We start from the raw sequence: 20,837 nt of genomic DNA on the forward strand, positions 1-20,837 counted from the left end.
GAGGTGAGCAGGAACTGTCATCAGCAAATGTATGATGGTGGGGGAGATAGCACCAACAATACACAGCAAAGCAGTTCCTAGGGTGTCTGCAGTGATGCAGAGCACACTGGGATACCACCCCTGAAATGGTAGTGCCAACACTGTGTAACAACAGCATAAGTGTGGTTGTGGGTATATGAACGTACACAGCGTGATACCTGTGTACAGTACAGTATATGTGGACACATTATTTTATTAATATTATTGCATCACTTATACCGTCAAAGAATAAACATTTCTATTGGCAAATTATTGCCCCCAATGACAGGAATAGGTTCTGGAATACTTTATTAGATCTTGATTAAAAAAAAAGAGATTCTTTGAGGACTTGAATGGGAGGCTATTTACACAAATCTCATCAGGGCCTTGAAGTTAATGGGGTGCTGTACAGGAGTCTGCTGTGCAGTCAGCTGCAGAATCAGGGCCTAATTTAGGACTAACTCCTGCAACCATTAATCACATAAACAGGCCTTACTCAAGCGAGTAACAGTCTACTTGTGTGTCTCTATGCTAATTGCACGAGAAAGGGTTAAAGGCACATGCCCTTAAAGAGGCACATAAAGGTTGTGCTTCAGAGTAGCAGCCGTGTTAGTCTGTATTCGCAAAAAGAAAAGGAGGACTTGTGGCACCCTAGAGACTAACCAATTTATTTGAGCGTAAGCTTTCGTGAGCTACAGCTCACTTCATCGGCTGCATAGAGGTTGTGCTATAACACAACACATGTAACAGCTCTGCCAGCAGCAAACCCTCCTAGTGGTGAGGCAGCTGACAGAGGCCAAAAGAAGCGCTTCGGCGGGCGTGCCCTTACACCGGGTGCCTGCGGGAAATAAGCGCTACCAACGCGCTTGTAGGTCACTACAACCGAGTCGACACCAAGGGCACTGCCTGCTGGAGACGAATTACCCCCCCGAACACATGAACCTTCCGCCCCCGCAGCCGCTCCCGCCGGAGCCCGGGCCTGGCAGGGTCGGGCACCCGGCGGCGGCGGAGACTGACACGGTTTCCCACACGGCGGCCCGCCCCCGGCACTAAGCCAGGCTGCTGACCACGATGCCGTTTCCCAGCACGGCCAGGCCCGGTCGAGGAGCCAGGGGGCGACACCCCCATTACCGTAGCCTCCCCCCCCGCGCGCGGGCGCTGCTGGTTACGGGGCGGCTCGGACCCGCGCGGGCTGCTCGCGGGGCAATGGCGGGTGCCCCGGGCCGGGGCGGGGCGAGGGGGGCGTGGTTCAGTGTCACCGGGTTGTGCGCGAGGCGGCTCGGTGCCGGCCGGCCGGCGGCTGGAGCAGCGGGGGCGGGGCCTCAGGGGAGGCGGGCTGACGTTGGGCCGTTCCCGCCCGAGCCGTTCCGGGGTCAGAGGGCGTGTTTGTGACGGGGGTTGGGTGCGCGAGGCGACGGGCGCGGAGCGAGGCGGAGGCTGCCGGCCGCCCGGGAGCTCGCAGCAGCAGCAGCAGCACTGGGCTGAAGCGGCCCGGCGGGGGCCAGCGCCGGCAGCACCATGTCACGCGGCTCGATCGAGATCCCCCTCCGGGACACTGACGAGGTGAGGCGGACGCGGCGGCCTCGGGCCTGGTTCTTTCCCCTTGCTGACCCCTGGCGCTGTGCGGGGAGTCCCCCGCCCCACAGCCATGAGCTGGCCCCGGGGAGAGTGTGTGTGTGTGTGTGTGTGTGTGTGATGGCCTCATAACTCTGACCCCCCCCCCACACACACACACACACGGGCCTTGTGAGCCGCCCTCACTCCGCTGAATACCCCCCCCCGGGCCTGTCGCTCCCCCCTTGGTGGGCAGCGGGGTTGTGCCTGGCCGGTTTTCATGGGGAGGAAAAGCAGCTGTTAGGAAATGCAGCCCCGGGGCCTCGGCCGGCCGCACGTTGTGCTGGTTGTTTTCACGCAGGCACCACAAGGAAGAGAGTGGTGGCCTAGTTCCCCCAATAATAACCTTCAATCATAAAAATGGAAGCCTCTTACAAAGCTACTAAGGGCTTTAGCCTGAACTCCTCTGACGACTAGTAACTTTCATTTGCCCATGTGCTGTCCAGCTGTAGCGTGGCAAAGTTAAACTTCATGTTGTCTAATTCTGTGTCACGTCAGGTTAGCTAAAAGTGTGTTTTAAAGCCAATTTAGTTAAATCGGTGGAAAACCCTGTGTGGACACTCCTAATTCAGTTTAAAGCTGATTTATATCAAGTTGGGTTACATGGGTTCCTTGCCAACATAAACTAAACTGACAATAGGGATATGTAGATTTAAGAGTGCTGCACAGGTGTTTACACCAGTATAACTAAATCAAATTTAAAACTGATATTGGTTCAAAACTTGTATGAAGACGAATCCTTAAATTGGTGAAGCAGTTATATTCTGTTACTAGATACTACTTTCACGTACTTGTTTAAAAAAAAATCTTTTTTTAAATCTTTCTTTTTCTCCACTGCAATTAGCTGTTACTTTGTTTGAAACTTGCCACCAATTTGGCAGTATGTTTTGCTTTCTGTAGGTAATGTATGTGTATAATCATAAGTATTAATCTCCTCCTTCCCCCCACCCCCCCAAAAAAAAATTAATTGCTTTCACCGTGGTTGTCCACAAGGATAACTGATCTTAGTACTGCTTTTTGAAATGAGGGCCATCTGTGTTTGTGACATGAGATAAACTTACTTTTCTTTCCATCTGGGAGGCTGGTCTGTGGATTAATCTCCAGGGACTGCAGTAAGAGTACAACGTGCAGTTTTTCTTCTGTCTTTTTCCCCTATACCCTTATTTGCTCACTTCCTACCACCACACACATACTGGAAGATTATCAGAAATATGACTTTATTTTCCTGTAGTTCAGCAGTTGGAACAAAATACTTTAATTTAGCAAAAAAAGCATAACAAGATCCAGTGGTTGGAAGCTGAAGCAAGATATGTATTCATGACAGTGAGCATAATCACTGGAACAGTTTACCTAGGGATGTGGTGGATTCTTCATCACTTATGATCTTTAAAATCAAGTCTGGTTGTCTTTCTAAGAGTTGCTATAGTTCAGAAAGAAGTTATGGGCTTGATGCAGAAGTTACTGGTACGGTTTTCTGCCTGTGTTTAAGTAGGAAGTCAGACTCAATTATCATAATAATTCCTTCTAGCCTTAAAATCAATGTATATATGGTACAAAGCATTTATCTCAGTTAGTAAGGCAGCTAAGTAATGCTGGGGACTGCATGGCTCATTGATAGAGGTTGGACTGGGAATAAAAAACAAAGGTTCTATCTCCAGCTCTTCAACCGATTTACATTGTGACCTTGGGGAACTCATGTAATCTCTGTGTCCACAGCTGTAAAGTAGAGATCTACTGTATTTGTCAATGAAAAGTGCTATTGAATTGCAAAATATTATTGTTCTTTTGCATCCATGTGTGGGTTATTGCCATGTCTTATGTGGCACTATCTTCTTATTTACAGTTAGTGGTACTGCAGTATCCAATATCCAGCTCAAAATCCAGTTTCTGCAATTTAATTATATCTGTATAGAGTGGATTGTGGATTACAGCCCAATTTTCTGCTCAGTAAAGGTTTTGCTCTCTGTTTTAGGTACTTGTATGGTCCTCGCTGCATAGTACCTGAGTGCCTCACAATCTCACATTACTCCTGTGATGAAGTGAGCTGTAGCTCACGAAAGCTTATGCTCAAATAAATTGGTTAGTCTCTAAGGTGCCACAAGTACTCCTTTTCTTTTTTAGGGATATACTAATTAGCCCTATTTTACAGATGGGGAATTGAGGCACAAAGACACTAATGACTTACCTAGGGTCACACAGTAATCCTATGTTTTATAGAAGGGAATTGAGCCTGGATTTCCCTGAATCTCAGGCTAGCACTTTATCAGCTGGACCAACCTTCCTTCCATATGTGTGTCTTCTGGATCGTAACCTCTTCGAGAGAGACTCCATTTTATGTCATTTACATTGCTGAGCACGTTGTCAGTGCTGTATAAATGATAGGACAGATTTATTCTTTTCTCCTTTTGCCCACAGACTGCAAAAAATGGATTATATTCTGCTCTCTGAAATATGTCCAGTTTCTGCTGATCTCTGTGTCCGTGGCCATTTGTGCTCTGAGGGCAGTATTTGCTCCCAACCCCATAGATACTTACTTTCTATGTTATTCGGGGGATGGTCTTATTGGAGAACCTCTTCAAGTGGAAAATCCAGTCTCCAGGTTGTCTAATCTAACTTCTGGCATGCTGGAGAGAGTGAGGATTAGGGTTTCTGTTGAGTTTCTATTATAAATATTGTAAATATAGACTTTAAATGGAATTTTTAAAAAGTTGATAACATGAGTTAACACTTACCATGAATATTATTGTTGCTTTTAGGTCATTGAGCTTGACTTCGATCAGTTACCGGAGGGGGATGAAGTTATAAGTATCCTGAAACAGGAACATACTCAGCTGCACATATGGATTGCTTTAGCGGTCAGTATTTATGCAAATAATTTCTGCTATATTGCATTTGTTAGCAGAAGAAATTAAATTATTCTTCTAGATCACTGATATTTCTTACATCAATTTTGATATTGCAAATATCGGTAGAGGCTCTACAACTTGAGGTTTGTAATGAATTGATACCATTTTTGGCTGCTTCTATTACTATATTTAAAAATTGCACACTTCATTAATTTTGTTTTAACTTTGTTTTTTCAAAGTAAAAAACATTGTCCTGATGTTCAAATATAGTGGAAAAAATACATTGGTGACTGAAGAAAAATAAAATTGTCTCTTTGATTGTGCTTATAAAAAATCCCTCTTAATTTATTAACACAGACATCACTACCTAGGCTATGCATCACAATGAGGCAAGATCAGTGCTAGCAATATTCGCTGAACTACCCTATCAAGTTTATGCTGGCTGGAAGGGAGATCTGAACAGTTCCCATGGGAGTGCTTTAATAAATAAGAAAAGAGTGAATGGAGGAAAAATTGCCATAAAAGACTATGACTGTGAAAAGAATCAACAACATAGAACTTTAGGATTAAATGGTCTGAACACTTTCCTTGTAAAGTTCAACTTCTGTATGCTTTGGCTAAATTTCCAAAGGTGTTTTCTAAAAGTATGTTTCCATTAGAGAGAGTAATGAATTACATTGGCATGATTGCAGCCTGACTGGTAGGATGCTCACTTCTGTACCAGAAGGTTGTGGGGTTGAAGTCCTACATGAGGATGCTCACCCTCTTCTGACTACTGTACACTACTAGTAGGTTCTGCAGTCTCAGACGTGTTACATTGCAGACAGGCTTCAAACTGACTTTTTTTGTTATGCTTAGTCTCTGGTTGTCCAGTTGAACACTTAAGGATCCCAGTGCTCTTTTGGACAGGCATAGCTGATCACTTGTGTACTGTCCAACAATTTAATCTTTGAATAATTTTTCATGTGTGTGTTTGTATGAATGAATGATTGTGAACAGCAGAGCACCTGCTCTAACAACTGCTGTATTTGTGTATGTAATTCATCAGTGGAAAGATTTTGTACTAAGAAAAAAGTACTCATGGAGCTATATTGCAACATGTTACATTAGAATGTAAGTGAAAATCTGTGGTTTAACTGGAAAAAAAATATGGTGGAATAGCTATAAAAGTAGTATTTAAAATGTTTGCTTTTATAGTTGGAATATTACAAACAAGGAAAAACAGAAGATTTTGTGAAACTGTTGGAAGCTGCACGAATAGATGGTAACTTGGATTATAGAGACCATGAAAAAGATCAGATGACATGCTTGGATACTCTGGCAGCATACTATGTACAGCAGGCACGGAAGGAAAAGAATAAAGACAACAAGAAGGAGCTCATTACACAAGCTACCCTGCTGTATACTATGGCTGACAAAATTATCATGTATGATCAGGTAAAAAAAAAAGATTGTCCATTTATACGTAGAATCATAGCTATAAACTGTGTCATTAAACTTAGTTTGTAACTTTGTTATAATATCCATACTCCAACTCTGATTCAAAGTACATTTTTTTTGAAAGAAAGCAGATACCTAATTATTGTACCCTGAAAGGAAGGTAGCCACTGATGGGCAGGCCCTTATAACCTCATTAGTGTGTGTTACACTACTGATTTCACAAACATTTGGATTAAATTGGCACTTGTGTAGCACTGCCCAGAATAAAAGTGGTCCTTGCTCAAGCTTCTTGATGTAACTATGCCTGTGTATTCCTTTTTTGTTGTTGTTGGCCAAAACATTTTGCTTGATATACATTCCTACTTTGGTGGTACATGATTTGTAGAAATTGTGGGAACCTATAGTCTCTCACCATTGGTATTGCACAGGCTTTGATGCAGGAGAATGAAATTCATCATAAAATACCAAAATGAGGTTTGAAGTAGTACATTAGCACTCTTTCCTTTAGTCTGATTTTTATAACTTTTTTAAGAAAGACCCAAATACAAAATCCTAGTATTTGTATAAAAATGCAAAGAATAATATCTTAGAAATCTGTTTCTCATCTAGAATCACTTGTTGGGAAGAGCCTGCTTCTGTCTGCTGGAGGGTGATAAAATGGACCAGGCTGATGCACAGTTTCATTTTGTGCTCAACCAGTCTCCAAATAATATTCCAGCCCTCCTTGGTAAGAATTTTGTGAATATCTCTGCAAAAACCCAGTCTCTCCATCTCTATTTAGGACTTGTAGAAAATGCATATTCACAGTCTGTCCCAGTTCTCGTAAGGAGAGACATACATGGGCCTTGCAATAAAGAAGGGAGATCTCTGTCTTGGGGTAATATGCATTTAAGAGCCTGAGATGGATTCAGGAAGTGCCTGCAGAAAGGAAAGCTGTGGTGGTGGAGGTATTATCAACAACTGTATGCTAATGCCTGTGTGGTTATGTCCATGTCTACCCTCAGGATGCCCCCTTGTAGCACGCTTGATTCTGCAGATGTGCTACCTCTTCTTTCCCCTTTGGCTCTTATAAGAAGTAACTCCCAGGTCAAAATATTTTAAATTGAGATTCCTCTGTGCGGTCATGTATGTTTAATATGTCTCTTATAGTGTATCAATTTAGTTTTTATCCCCTGAAATCAAGTCCTTGTTCCCCTTGATTCAGGGTTCCTACAGTCCTCCTTCTAGGCTTCTGTATGAGTGTTCCCATAGGCTACCCCTCCATAGGTCAGGAGTCTCACAGCCCTCCTAGGGTCTGTGCTGATAACAAAGGCTGGCTGAACCACTCAGCTTCTGAGTGGGCCTCTTTTAATCCTGTCCTTCCCCCAGGGCTGTGAAAGGTCAGTAGGCTGAAGAGCCAACAGGCAGGTGCACAGTTATACTTTCACTAGGCAGATATGTCTCCTTCAGGCTGTCTGCTCACTCCCTCCTTTGGCTCTCTGGAGGTTTCTCTTTTATTCCTAGGCCTGTGACTGATTTAGTCACATGACCTACCTGATTTGTCACATTTGGGGAGGAGAGCTGAGTGAGGCACAGGTGGGGCAGACCCTTTACTCTAAAAGGGGCCAGTCACCTAGGACAGTCCACCTTACTTACCAGTCTTTTCCTGCTGACACTACCGGTGCTGTGCTCTCTCAATGTGGTCAGAACACTTTCAGTAGTGAAGAGTCAGCAAGCAGTAACACCTTCAGTCAGTATTCTAGAGTGAAGCTTATGGCAATTTTCATCCAAACTTCCTAACCAAGAAAAGAAAATGAAAGTTATTTAAAAATGATTTAAAAACCTTACGTTCATGCTTGCTGTTGCCCTTTATTAATTGTATTTTCTGAGATACTTGACACTTGTAGGCTTGGCATCAAGACACACAAAGCAGTTATAATCAAATGAATGTTCCTCACAGCATGCAAGCCTTTACTAATTCCATTTATTCTGGCACTAACAATTGGAAAAAGTCAGAATGGCAAACCTATAGCAACTTCTGTAACTTGCTTGTTGTAACAGGTAAAGCATGCATTTCATTCAACAAGAAAGATTATAGAGGAGCCCTTGCCTACTACAAGAAAGCACTACGAACCAACCCAGGTTGTCCAGGTAAGGCATAGAAAATCTTTGCTACTGAAGCGATCTTACTAAGTTGTTTAAACCTAAAATTGGTCCTTATAATTCCTGCAGTTAGAAAATGGGCTTTATTATAATTCCTTTTTTCCAATCCACGCAGTCACAAATGAAATTCTTATTCTTGTAGGACAGATCTGCTTTCTGCTGGCTCTGTAATAGCTGCTAACTGAGTAAATGACTAAGAGTATGTCTGCCGTATTGTTGTAGCCATGTTGGTCCCAGGATATTAGAGAGACAAGGTGGGTGAGAGGTAATTTTGTTTTATTGAACCAATTTCTGTTGGTGAAAGAGACAAGCTTTGGAGTTACACAGAGCTCTTCTTCAGGTCTGAGAAAGGTACTCAGTATCACAGCTAAATATAATGCAGAACAGATTGTTTAGCATAAGTAGTTAACATATTATTGGGGCATTTAGTGCACTGGATGAGGTACACATGTGATAGGCATGTGTAGGATCCATGTATCTTGAAAGGTGTGGGTGGGTATTGGTCATCATAGCAGTGTGGCTATGTGTACAGGTTTTGCCTCTGTTGTGGTAGGGGCTGGCGTCACCTTGAGCTGGTGCGTTTTGGTCTGTGAGGAGCTTGCTTCTGATAGTGAGATTGGTGGGTTGTCTGAAGGCCAGAAGAGGTGGCTTGGGAAAGATTTTTTTCAGGATGTCTCCATTGAGTATGGGTTGTGATTGTTTTATGATACCCCATAGGGGTTTCAGTGTGGAGTAGAAGGTGACAAATAGAGGTATGTGGTTGGAGGAGGTTTTTTTTCCTGTATTGAAGCAGGTTCTTTTGCGGTATTTGGGTGACCTGTTCCATGATGTGATGTATTTCTCTGGTGGAGTGTCCTTGTTTGATGAAGGAAGTCTTAAATATGTTAAAGTGTATATCCCAGACTTATCACAAAATATGCTCTGAGAAGAATTTGAGTGCCTGGCTGTAGATAAGATTTCTTGGTGTGTTTGGGGTGGTTACTGGATCTGTGAAGATAAGTGCAGTCTGTGGGTTTATGGTGTATAGTTGTCTGTAGGGTTCCATTGTTGAAGCTGATTTTGATGTCCAAGAAGTTGATGCTGGTGCGGGAGTGTTCTAGAGGGAGTTGGATGGATGGGTGGGGATGGTTGAAGTTGTGGTGGAAATGTGAGGAAGTCTAGGTCCTTTGTCCTGAAGATGAAAATATCATTGATGTATCTCCAATATATCACTGGTTTCATGGTGCATTTGTCCAGAAATTCTTCTGCTTGGTGTCCTATGAAAAGGCTGGCATATTGAGGAGCCATCCTACTACCAGTGGCTGTTCCCATGGTTTGGCTGAAGTGTGTGTTGTTGAATGTAAAATTGGTCTGGGTGAGGATCAAATTAATAAGTTCAGGGTGGATATCTGAGTGTTGGCCATAATCTCGCTGGCTATGATTTGAGCTAGCATATCAAAAAGAGCATAGCTATGCCAATGGGAGGGGCCAGCTACCTCAAGTATGTGCCTAGCATCTCAGACAAGTATGTACTCAGGGTGACCAGTGGCTCACACCAAAGTGGCTACGCCCCATTTTTAGTATACCTGCACCGGCTCCCTGGAGCAAGTATTTCCTTGAACTAGGAAATATGCTCCCTGTTCAAAGAGTAGACATACCTTAAGTAGGCCAAGTTCATGCATTTCTGACCAATAGATTTTTAAAAAGCCATTAAAGAAGTACAGAAAGTACCAAAGGGATGTCCAAATCAAGACTCTTGTCCAAAAAGGATTACAGAAACTAGCTCTAAGCTTTTTGAATATGAAGTTAGACAGAAGTAAATGGAGACATCACAAAATTCTGAACAAAACAAATTATGTATGTGTCAAATTTATCTAAGATGTGTCAAATGATACAATGAACCATCAGCTCATCAGATATTTTTGTATCGTATGGGATTTTTATTACTAAAATTCTGCGGAAATTACCAGAGGCAGCAGAAGTTATATGTGCAGTGTTTAGAAATTAAGGAAGTACTTGAAGAGGCTGTCACACATTCCTTTAATAGAGGAATAAGTGTTATCAAACACTGAAAGATGGGGTACACCTACATAAACTACTTGGCCATTTTCTGTCCTAAACATGAGTTATAATTAGGGCCACGTGTAATCTGTGATTTTTTTTTTTTTTTTTTTTTTTTTTAAGCTGTGGATTAGCTGCAGAATCCACTCCTTGCTGCAGAATTGTGCTCAGAAATTGAAGTTGGGTTTTTTGTGTGGTGGTTTTTTTTGTTTTTTTAAGAAAAAAGTTTCTACTACTTACAAGGAAAACTTCTACATGTGCAATTAATGTAAACAAATGTGGCTGTTTATTCCTGAGTCTGTAGACAGCCTAAAACAATGTCTGTAGTGTGAACTGCTCCCTTTATGGTGAACAGTGTAAGAACTTTGATATCAATGGATGATAATTTAAGCAGCCTTTGTTAACCCTTTCACTGCTAATCATTTTAGAAGAAACACCTAGCTTAATTGCTTATCCCACAATCCCAAACCATCTCATACCCTTGCCGAGGTACCAAAACTATCCCCTTTCTAGCTGATCAAACCTCCAGCTTTCCTGACTGACAGTTCTGTAATACTGTTCTTTCTAAATGTCATTCTGCACCACACTGAAAATTAAATTATTAGGAATAGATTAAAAGTGATATTAAGCATAAATGTTACATTGACTGCACTAATCTTTCATATTTCATTTAATTAAAAAAATTATCTGAAACTACTTCAGAAGTGTAAGCCTGCTCCACTATAAAATAGTAGAAATTAGGGGCCTTACCACACTATTAATGTCAGGTTTGCCACTGAGCACAGGGCCTTGTTTATAACCGTCTCTAAATACAGTGTGAATCAAGTAATAAAGATATCAATCCTGTATCAGTTCACTGTCTAAAGTAAAAAACATACATGTAAAAAGTTTTGATTTTTGACATTCTGAATGACTTGCTTTTGTTTTCTAGCTGAGGTTCGATTAGGCATGGGCCATTGCTTCGTGAAACTGAACAAATTGGAAAAAGCTCGTCTGGCATTCAGCAGGGCTCTGGAGCTCAATTCGAAATGTGTAGGGGCTTTGGTTGGATTGGCTGTTCTAGAACTCAATAACAAAGAGGTGGGTGTGATGGGATGGGGAGAATGTGATGGGGGTTTCTAGTTAAACAATGAGCCTCACAGCAGTCTGAAATTTTTTTTTTTTAATTTTATATATCTATATATCACTGAATCACTTTAATCAACATCACTGATGTTGATGGTATTGCAATTCTGAATAGTTATGATGAGTGCAAATTAAATAATGCTAATCTCTCGTGTACTGCTTAGAGCCGCCTGTATTTGATAAGTGATATGTACACTAAGTGATATGAATTAAAAACTATAGCGGTGTGTTAAAAGTGTGTGTAAAAAATATTTTACATAGAATAATAAACTGTGCCCATGTACGCGGTCTGAGCACATTTCTAATGGTTTGAAATTTGTTCTTAATTCTGGAACTTTAATCAGTTCACCACTTTCAATAAGCAGCACCTCCAAATACAAATAACACTGCAACACATTGGCCAGTGCTGCATTCTTCCCTTACCCTCTTCAAAGGCTGGGCATTAAAAACAAGTCCTTTAGCAACCTCTGAAAGTCTGCAAATCTCAAGTAAAATTGGTGTGGTGTAGAAGGGCACTTCAGGGAGAATGCTATACCAGTAGCCCCCTCATCATTGTATCAAGGAGTAATCTACTGTTAGTGTCTCCACTGATTGCAGTTGTAGCAGAGTGTCTTGGTAAGAAAGGCAGTCTGTCAGGTGGTCTGATCCCAGGCCATTCAGACTTCATAAGTCCAAACCAACACCTGAACATCTGTCTGAAGTTCGCATGTAACCAGTCAGGAGCACAGGTGTCACATGGACCTTGTCCATATTAAAAGGTTGCCACTTTAATCACACTGGCAAAACCCTCCTGTGTTGATGCACCTTTACACTGGTATAACTGCATGTACTGGTTATTCCATTTTGGCGAAGCAAAATGAGCTAAAGTGGTATACGTGCATCTACACAAGGGCTTTTACCCAAATAACAGCATCAGTAAAAATTACACCCTTTGCCAACATAATTATGCCAATAGAACTTTTTGAGTGTAGACCAGGCCTTGCTCTCTATTGGACACCCTACTTACCAAACAGGTGATCACCTTCTGCATTGTTTCTAGCTTTCATATAAATTAAGATGTAGCCTCGTAGAGTGCATTGAAAATACAAATACTAATTCTATTTCTGTATGGCTTTTCCTTTTGCATCCGTTCAAACCTGCACTTGCACGTTTAACTTTATCTACAGTATAAACAAACATATATGGAAATGAGAGAATTTACACTGTTAAAATTATAGAACCAAACCAAAAAGTTCTAAAACCTGAGATCATAAATGATTCATTAAACTAAATTCACAGGGATATTGCTATGATAGCTTTGGGAAGGACCAATGTATTTTTGGACTGTAAAACACTTTCACTTCTATTGCACCTTCCATCTGATTGTCTGAAAGCATTTCATGAACATTAATTAGTCCTTTGTTAGGTGTTTTACCCTTTTTATGATGGATAACTGAGATGTAGATGCTAAATGAGTTGCCAGAAATTACACATTGAGACAATGGCAAAGCAGAAAATAGAATTAGAGATAAGATTTCTTCCCTGTGACAATTTCACATTTGTGCCAGCTTGCAAGTTACTGTACTTGTCATGGGTTCTGACTTGCAATAAAGTTTGGGTTTGTACTCAGGAAAACTAAATTATTGCAAATTAAGAGATCCCTTTGGAAGGGAATGATTTAATGTTCATTTTTTAAAAGGCAGATTATAAAAAGCAAATGCTTATCTAATATTTTATAGTGTAGTAGTGCTCAAAGTCCCTAGTTGAGATTGGAGCTCCAGTGTGCTAGTTGCTGTACAAAGGCATAGGAACACATGGCCAGAGCTTGCGCATTAGAGATAAAAACGTATAGGGTGGGGAAAGGGATACAACATATTAGCAAAATAATCAAGATGAGGATGAGCACACATGGTGTTTCCTCTTTTAGTAGTTGTGGCCAGAGTGGGGATGAAAGGGAATGTTGGTGGTGAGTGGGTCAGTAAACAGGAACAAGGGAGTTGAGTGTGAGGGAAGGTACCATAGCGGGCAGAGGAAGTCCAGCCATGAGAAGATCTGTGAGGAGGAGGTAGGGGCAAAACAGCAGATGGAAAATATCTTCCACCTCAGGAAGTCCTGTTCCTCTTTCCACCACCCATGAAAGGCCTTGGTGCCCTGTCAAAGGGGTACTCTCTGTTGTGAATCTGGGGAGAGTAAAGAGGTTCTGGTTGGATTGTCCTGATGCTGCTTCTTGCCATCAATGGGAAGGCTCTTCTGAGCCACAGTTCCTGGGACTTGTGAGAAGAATAGCTCTGAAGATGTTATATTGAGGAAATATGTTGAAATATAGTGCTAATATCTATTATTTCATTTAGGCTGATTCTATCAAAAATGGTGTTCAACTCCTTTCTAGAGCTTACACAATTGATCCCAGTAACCCAATGGTGCTGAACCACTTGGCTAATCACTTCTTCTTCAAAAAGGTAAGAAAATACATGAATGGAAAATTCCATAACTTTCTGAACAGTAACCGCTCCAGTGTCAAACTCATTACTGCTTCTGGCTTCCAAAAATCATTTTAAATCCTGCATTTTGAAAGGTATTAAAGTACAGCTGTTAAAAGAATAAGTTTTACCCATCGTATGACTTTCATAAGGCCAAAGGGTAAAAGTACATTTTTTTAATATAGGCAGACAAGTGTAAAATTTCAACTTTTAAATCCCTTATTTGTTTTTTTCTCAAAACTGCCAAGAAAGAGCGCACACTTTTTTCTTAATTTAAACCTACCTACGTTTCCTGAAAACATTTCTTTTCTGCTACTTTTAAAACTGGGGTATAGAGAAAAGAACAGTACCTTGTAAAACTAAATCTACTGATGTTAACTTACCAAATGCTACTGCTTATGTTTGTCTGCGTTAATCAGTCCAGGCCTGATGTTTCAGAAATGTATACACTTCACTATAAATGGGTTGGGATTTTTCAAACTGAGTTTTATTTTCATCTTTCAGGATTATGGTAAAGTCCAGCACTTGGCTCTCCATGCTTTCCATAATACAGAAGTTGAAGCTATGCAGGCAGAGAGTTGCTACCAGCTGGCCCGGTCTTTTCATGTACAGGTAGAATGAATTTTTAAAAATCCTCTTCTAGATTACATTTAGAACGTTGTAATATTCCAATGTATTCAACATCTTTAAAAAAACTAAACAAAACTCTAAGAAAATAATCCATCTGCTTTTTTTTTCTCCTTGTTTCTTTTAAATTAGGAAGATTATGACCAAGCTTTCCAATACTACTACCAAGCCACACAGTTTGCCTCATCCTCTTTTGTATTACCATTTTTTGGATTGGGTCAAATGTACATTTATCGGGGGGACAAAGAGAATGCATCACAATGCTTTGAAAAAGTTTTGAAAGCCTACCCTAACAATTATGAGACTATGAAAATCCTTGGATCTCTTTATGCTGCTTCAGAAGACCAAGACAAACGAGATATTGCAAAAGTATGTTCAAATATTTATTTGCTGAATTTGGATCTCCATGTTACCTGTTTGATGACCTTGAATGTATGTCACTCCAGCTGATACCTCATTCATGCATCCAAGGGAAAAATTTGTCCCTGAAAATCTGAGTTATGATATCGCTAAAAATCAGGTTTTCTTTGCTGTGAAAATAGAAGTGGGGGTGTGATAGTAGGTCAGTCACTTTTCCGAATGGCAGATGTTGTTAACTGCAGAGAAGGTAATGCCATCTGAACAGAAGTGGGACCACACTAGGAGACCTGTTAACCAAAGCTAACAAAACCATTCTGCTTTCTGTTGCATATGGAAAAACACTTGTTTTCCTCTGCACAAAAAAGGTGATTTGCCTGTAAATGACAACTTGACAATCACATTTCTGGGAATGTTCTTATCCTCCCAGTTTAACATGCTAAAAGGACATTGTCACATACTAGTGCAACATTTTTTTTAAAATTTGTCTGTTTGTTCTTTCTGGTGCTTAGATCTTTTCCTACTGATTTTCTTTGTATTTACTCAGCACTGCTTTTCCCTCAAATTTTGAATGGCAGTGTGGTAACATGGTTTCGTTTACTGATCAGTAATTTAACAGTATATAATATCTCTATCATGACAGACCCTCCTTTTGGTAGGGAACACAGACATTTCCCAGAGCTGAGCTTTAATGAAAACCGACAAGCATAATATCGGGACTGATCTGAAAATAAGTTTCACGGCAAATCAGTCTGCTAATTTCTCAATTATTTGAATGTGGTAGTTTTGAGGAAGTTTGTATTCCTCCTGAATATTTAGAACCCTAAAGGCTTTCCCCATATTTTACTAAATGGGGTGGGGTGCAGAATACATGGTGTTAAGTGATGATGAACTAGGTTGGCTTTGTTGCCTAACATGCTCAGTCATATGCATACATTTGAAGTTTTATATCTTTACAGAAGAGATGTTTCTGCTTTCAAACCTAAACAAGTAGAAAAACAAAATCTGGTGCCTTTTTTGACAGTTTATATTTATCTTTTGAGTGCATAAGTAATGTTTGTTTTTTCTCAGGGTCACTTGAAGAAAGTCACAGAACAGTATCCAGATGACGTAGAAGCGTGGATTGAACTAGCGCAAATCCTTGAGCAGACTGACATACAGGTATTAATGCTGTAAAATGGAGACATTGTATAACACATACACTTGGTTTAAGTTACAAAGTGATGCATGGAACTCATCCCGCTACTTCCTTCCCACATTTTCAATCTTACAATTGCACAGGGTGCCCTCTCAGCCTATGGAACAGCAACACGCATCCTTCAGGAGAAAGTGCAGGCTGATGTCCCACCAGAGATTTTGAATAATGTGGGTGCTCTCCATTTTAGGCTTGGAAACCTAGGTGAAGCAAAGGTACTAAACCACATTACTACTTTTTAAATAACCTAATTTTAAGAAATTATCCAAATCTGAGTTTAAATTATTTAATCATCTAAGCATTCTGTTCCTCTCTCCTTCCTCTCTTTATTTTGTCCTTAGAAATACTTTTTGGCATCTCTGGATCGTGCTAAGGCAGAAGCTGAACATGATGAGCATTACTACAATGCTATCTCAGTAACAACATCTTATAATCTTGCCAGACTATATGAGGCAATGTGTGAATTCCATGAAGCAGAAAAGCTATATAAAAACATTTTAAGGGAACATCCTAACTATGTTGACTGTAAGAAATTCTTCTATTTTGGTTCAATAATCCTCTTCAAACTGAAAGATTTTTGTTTTGAGGCCCTCATCTGCCCCTTTGTATTGTTTGAGATTTTTGTTTTATAACAGACTTCAGGAGGCTGAGCGATTTGTCTTGTGTAACTGATGTATCCTTCTTTCTTCTATTCGGTGCATAGATCATAAGTCAAATCAAATTGTTTTCAAATTTTAACCATTTTAATTAACACTTACAAAAGATATAGTCAGAGATAGCATAAGCTTTCCAACTCCATTCTCCAGCATTTAAATAAAAATCATATGTGTGTCCATATATAGAAATAAAAATATAGAATATCTTTAGGTGCTTGATATCCTAAACATATCAGGAAAAAGACAGTTTGTGAAATCCTTGCCTGGCCTGATTTATTCTGTTTGAGCGGATTATGTAAAATCATTTTCTGTTTTTAGGCTATTTGCGCTTAGGAGCTATGGCTAGAGATAAAGGCAATTTTTATGAGGCTTCTGATTGGTTTAAAGAAGCACTTCAGATAAATCAGGTTAGTGAGACTCTTAAATATTTAATTTAGAACAAAAATTTCAAATGAGATTCGCTGGATTCCTGTCTTTTTTTTTTTTTTTTTTTGAATACATGCAAGTTATCCAAAGTAGTCCTTTCTTTTAGTTAACTTCCTCTGCTCTGTTTTCTGTATATAAAAATGTAATTTATTTCCATATAATACACGTGTAATAATACAATGATTAAGGCTTGTATTTAGATGTCTAGCACAGATAAGTGAAAACAGTCCTTAAGTTACTTACAATGGAGTTTGTTTCAGGACCATCCAGATGCTTGGTCTTTAATTGGTAATCTTCACTTGGCTAAACAAGAATGGGGTCCAGGACAGAAGAAATTTGAAAGGATATTGAAACAACCATCCACGCAAAATGACACTTACTCCATGCTGGCTCTTGGTAATGTCTGGTTACAAACTTTGCATCAGCCCACCAGGGATAGAGAGAAGGTAAATTTCACACCTGTTGAAGCACATTGGTATGCCATTAACCTTTGACCTCCCTGGTGGAAGTATTTTATGTTGTATGTATGGCAAGTTCATCAGTTGTAAAAATATTAGGTGCACTGCGTCACCAAACAGATAGATGAATGAATGAATGATTGATTGATCTTTTTCTTACTCATGTTTGTAGGAAAAGCGTCATCAAGATCGTGCACTAGCAATCTACAAGCAAGTACTTAGAAATGATCCAAAGAATTTGTATGCTGCTAATGGCATAGGTGATTATTACACCTGAATTCCCTTTAGTAGTTTGCTAGTGGTGGTTCTTGGATTTAGCTCTTTTAGTATATAATCTGCAGAGCATTTCAAGCATCATTTTTGTTTTTTTTTCCAGGGGCTATACATTACTGATCTCAGGAGGAATGTCTTGCTATATCATGCAGTTAATTGTCTCAATTTTCTGTTAACATTCTGGGAACTTTGATAGTATTTAAACCTGGAAGCTTACACTGTACGTTTAACTTTCCCTTTAGGAGCTGTATTGGCACACAAAGGATATTTCCGTGAGGCTCGTGATGTTTTTGCCCAAGTGAGAGAGGCAACAGCAGATATCAGCGATGTGTGGCTGAATCTGGCGCACATCTACGTAGAACAGAAGCAGTACATCAGTGCTGTGCAGATGGTAACCTCTATAAGTTGAACCATTTAAAATATTGAAATGAGGTAGCAAAGGAATAGCTAGAGGTCGTTGCTGGCAGCTTCAGCTATTCTGAATAATATTCTGTTTTAACAAATTTATGGTCCTATTCAAAATAAAAGAGAAGTCCTTCTAGCGGCCAGGCTATGTCTAGATTTAGACGTGAACTGCCAACTGTGGACAAGAGTAACAAAGGATCTATCAACTTGTACATTTTATCTTCTATGCTGTCCTAAGTAGAGTTAAGATATAAATACGAGTTTTTTGTTCTACTAGGAGGCATTTTTGATTGTGTGTAGTTCAGTCAACAGTCACTTAATGTCATTTATAAGAGAACATTACTGAAGATAAGTACAGTTTGCTGTCTTTCCTTCATGGCCTTTTGTAATCATGGCCCAGAATGTGACTACTAACGTGTATAAAACACACACTTCCAAAACTATCAAGAAAACTTTTATAACTTCATCACCGCCCTTTCAACACACACACAGTTGATCCTACCAACTCTTTTGGCCGAATCCACAAACCCAAAAATCATACTAAATAATTAAGAGATAAAATGCCTGTTGTAAACTGGGGATCTGGTAAACTATGGCCTATACAAAATTGTTTCCGAAGAAACATCCATCCACTAGAAAACTGCTACTCTGAAACATGTGCCCTACAAGTCAAACTTAAAATAACAAAAACAAGCAAAACTCAACTGAATGACGTTTTGGAGAAAAGCTCAGAACAAACTAAAACATTATTAGAGACGTGGAAATAGAACCCTCCTTAAATTGTGTGTACGTGGGCCTTAGAGTAAACGCACCCAGGAGCTTCAGAATGGCTACAAAAGCATTACAAGAAACAGCGATGCCATATGGTTTCATAGATAATGCCATAAAAAAACCTACTAAATACAGTCCTCCATTGAAACTACTGATAAAACTATTTGATAGCAATAGGAGTCAAATTATACAATATGAAAGTGAAGTTGCAAGCCTATTGTAACAGCCAATTGCACTGTTTGGGACAAAAATCTTAATAGAAACTTTACTTCAACATTTTTGCAGATATTTTACGAGCACTAGAACTCCAGGGACAAACTGGGGGGTCACTTACCCATATCTTTCTGACATGCAGAAAAGTACGCTAAACTTAAGAGCAGCACAGCAAAAAGTTCCTCCACTGCAAAGCACAGGGAGATCAAAAGATTGTACCCAAATAGAAGTGCATTATCCTCTGTGGGCTTGCCAACACAAACAATTCCACCCAGAACTAAAAATGCACAACACGCTAAGAGAGCACCAGTATTGGCGTATATGGAAGAACAAATCAAATATAACAACTTAGACTACTACAGCCACAAAATTATTGCAGTAGCTGACTCTCTACAGAAAATTGCAAAGCCAAGGTAGCTTTCTCACCAAATATAGAATCCTTGGCCATAAACTACAAGAGGAAATTGGGAGACAAAGCACAGTCCAACCCCAGAGGGTAGTGCTTCCTGCCAATTTAATAGAGATTGAGACACTTTCTACTCCAGTGGTTTGAAATGTGAGGAAGTTCAAATCAAATGATTTTCCCATAAATGATCAGAAATGATACAAGGCTTTTCAATAAAAAAAAAAAAACAGCAAGGAAAAACTGCATAACTTTTGGATGCAGGGGGAAAAAAAGAAACGGCATGTTATGTGACAGCCTGCCACTAGATCAAGAAAGGGTGGTAATGACCAGTGGAAACTGAGAATAAAACCCTAAACACAGCATGAAGCCCAGTTGTAAGCTGATTGTACCTGCATTACAGTTCAGCAACACTTAGATAAGTTAGTGAGCCAAAGAATATTGAGTTAGCTGGATAGAACTAACTTGATAGGTATTTATTAGAACTGACTATTCTTTTTCCTCAGAAATTATAGTGAAGGGGACAGGGTGAAAGAGGTACATCGAATATATTTCAGGTTATGGTAGCAATACATACACATGAATAGAGAGAAAATGGAAATTTCAAATTTCATAATTTAAATAAACATGTTTGTTACAACAGTTCTTTTTCTTGCACAATTTGTACCCCTAGCTTGGTTACTGTAAATCAGTGATTCTCAACCTTTCCAGACTACTGTACCCCTTTCAGGATGCTGATTTGTCGTGTACCCTAAGTTTCACCTCACTTAAAAACTACTTGCTTACAAAGTCAGACGTAAAAATACAAAAGTGTCACAGCACACTATTACTGGAAAATTGCTTACTTTCTCATTTTTACCATATAATAAAATAAAATTATTGGAATATAAATACTGTACTTACATTTCGGCATATAGTATATAAGAGCAATATAAAACAAGCCACTGTATGAAATTTTAGTTAGTTCTCACTTCGATAGTGCTTTTTATGTAGCCTGTTGTAAAACCAAGCAAATATCTAGATGGGTTGATGTACACCCGGAAGATCTCTGTATACCCCCAGAGAACCACTGCTGTAAACGAATGGTACATGCTTACAATGTTGTCCGTTCCAAAATGCGTAGGATCCTATTGTATTAAGCTAAGGACTTGCAGGAGTTCTGAGGGACCTACAAGTTTTTACAATAACTGGGAACTCAGAATGGTATACAATAAAGTGGAAGAGAGCCATGCAACACAGTGTAATTATTCCCCCCCCCCCCCCAAAAAAAATCATGAAGTAAATATATTTCATGAATAGGACCCAAGTTACTTGGACTTGTCTGCAATGCAAAACTGCTACAAGAGTTCTTAAAACTCCACTATCTCTT

General features: G+C 39.8%; 1 protein-coding gene across 1 annotated transcript in view; it reads left to right on the top strand.

Annotated features, from left to right (window-relative positions):
• The first annotated feature begins 1,397 nt into the window (after positions 1-1,397).
• Positions 1,398-20,837, top strand: part of CTR9 (CTR9 component of Paf1/RNA polymerase II complex) — a 28,970-nt gene continuing 9,530 nt past the window's right edge. The window contains exons 1-16 of the mRNA XM_074955059.1: positions 1,398-1,581; positions 4,389-4,487; positions 5,676-5,915; positions 6,528-6,645; positions 7,959-8,048; positions 11,032-11,180; positions 13,556-13,663; positions 14,189-14,296; positions 14,444-14,680; positions 15,740-15,829; positions 15,950-16,078; positions 16,205-16,388; positions 16,838-16,926; positions 17,206-17,391; positions 17,576-17,663; positions 17,919-18,067. Coding sequence (XP_074811160.1) covers positions 1,537-1,581; positions 4,389-4,487; positions 5,676-5,915; positions 6,528-6,645; positions 7,959-8,048; positions 11,032-11,180; positions 13,556-13,663; positions 14,189-14,296; positions 14,444-14,680; positions 15,740-15,829; positions 15,950-16,078; positions 16,205-16,388; positions 16,838-16,926; positions 17,206-17,391; positions 17,576-17,663; positions 17,919-18,067 — 2,109 coding nt within the window. The 5' untranslated portion in view covers positions 1,398-1,536. The remainder of the gene's footprint in view (positions 1,582-4,388; positions 4,488-5,675; positions 5,916-6,527; positions 6,646-7,958; positions 8,049-11,031; positions 11,181-13,555; positions 13,664-14,188; positions 14,297-14,443; positions 14,681-15,739; positions 15,830-15,949; positions 16,079-16,204; positions 16,389-16,837; positions 16,927-17,205; positions 17,392-17,575; positions 17,664-17,918; positions 18,068-20,837) is intronic.

This window comes from Natator depressus, chromosome 6 (genome assembly GCF_965152275.1).
Source record: "Natator depressus isolate rNatDep1 chromosome 6, rNatDep2.hap1, whole genome shotgun sequence".
In the NCBI taxonomy this organism is placed as follows: Eukaryota; Metazoa; Chordata; order Testudines; family Cheloniidae; genus Natator; species Natator depressus.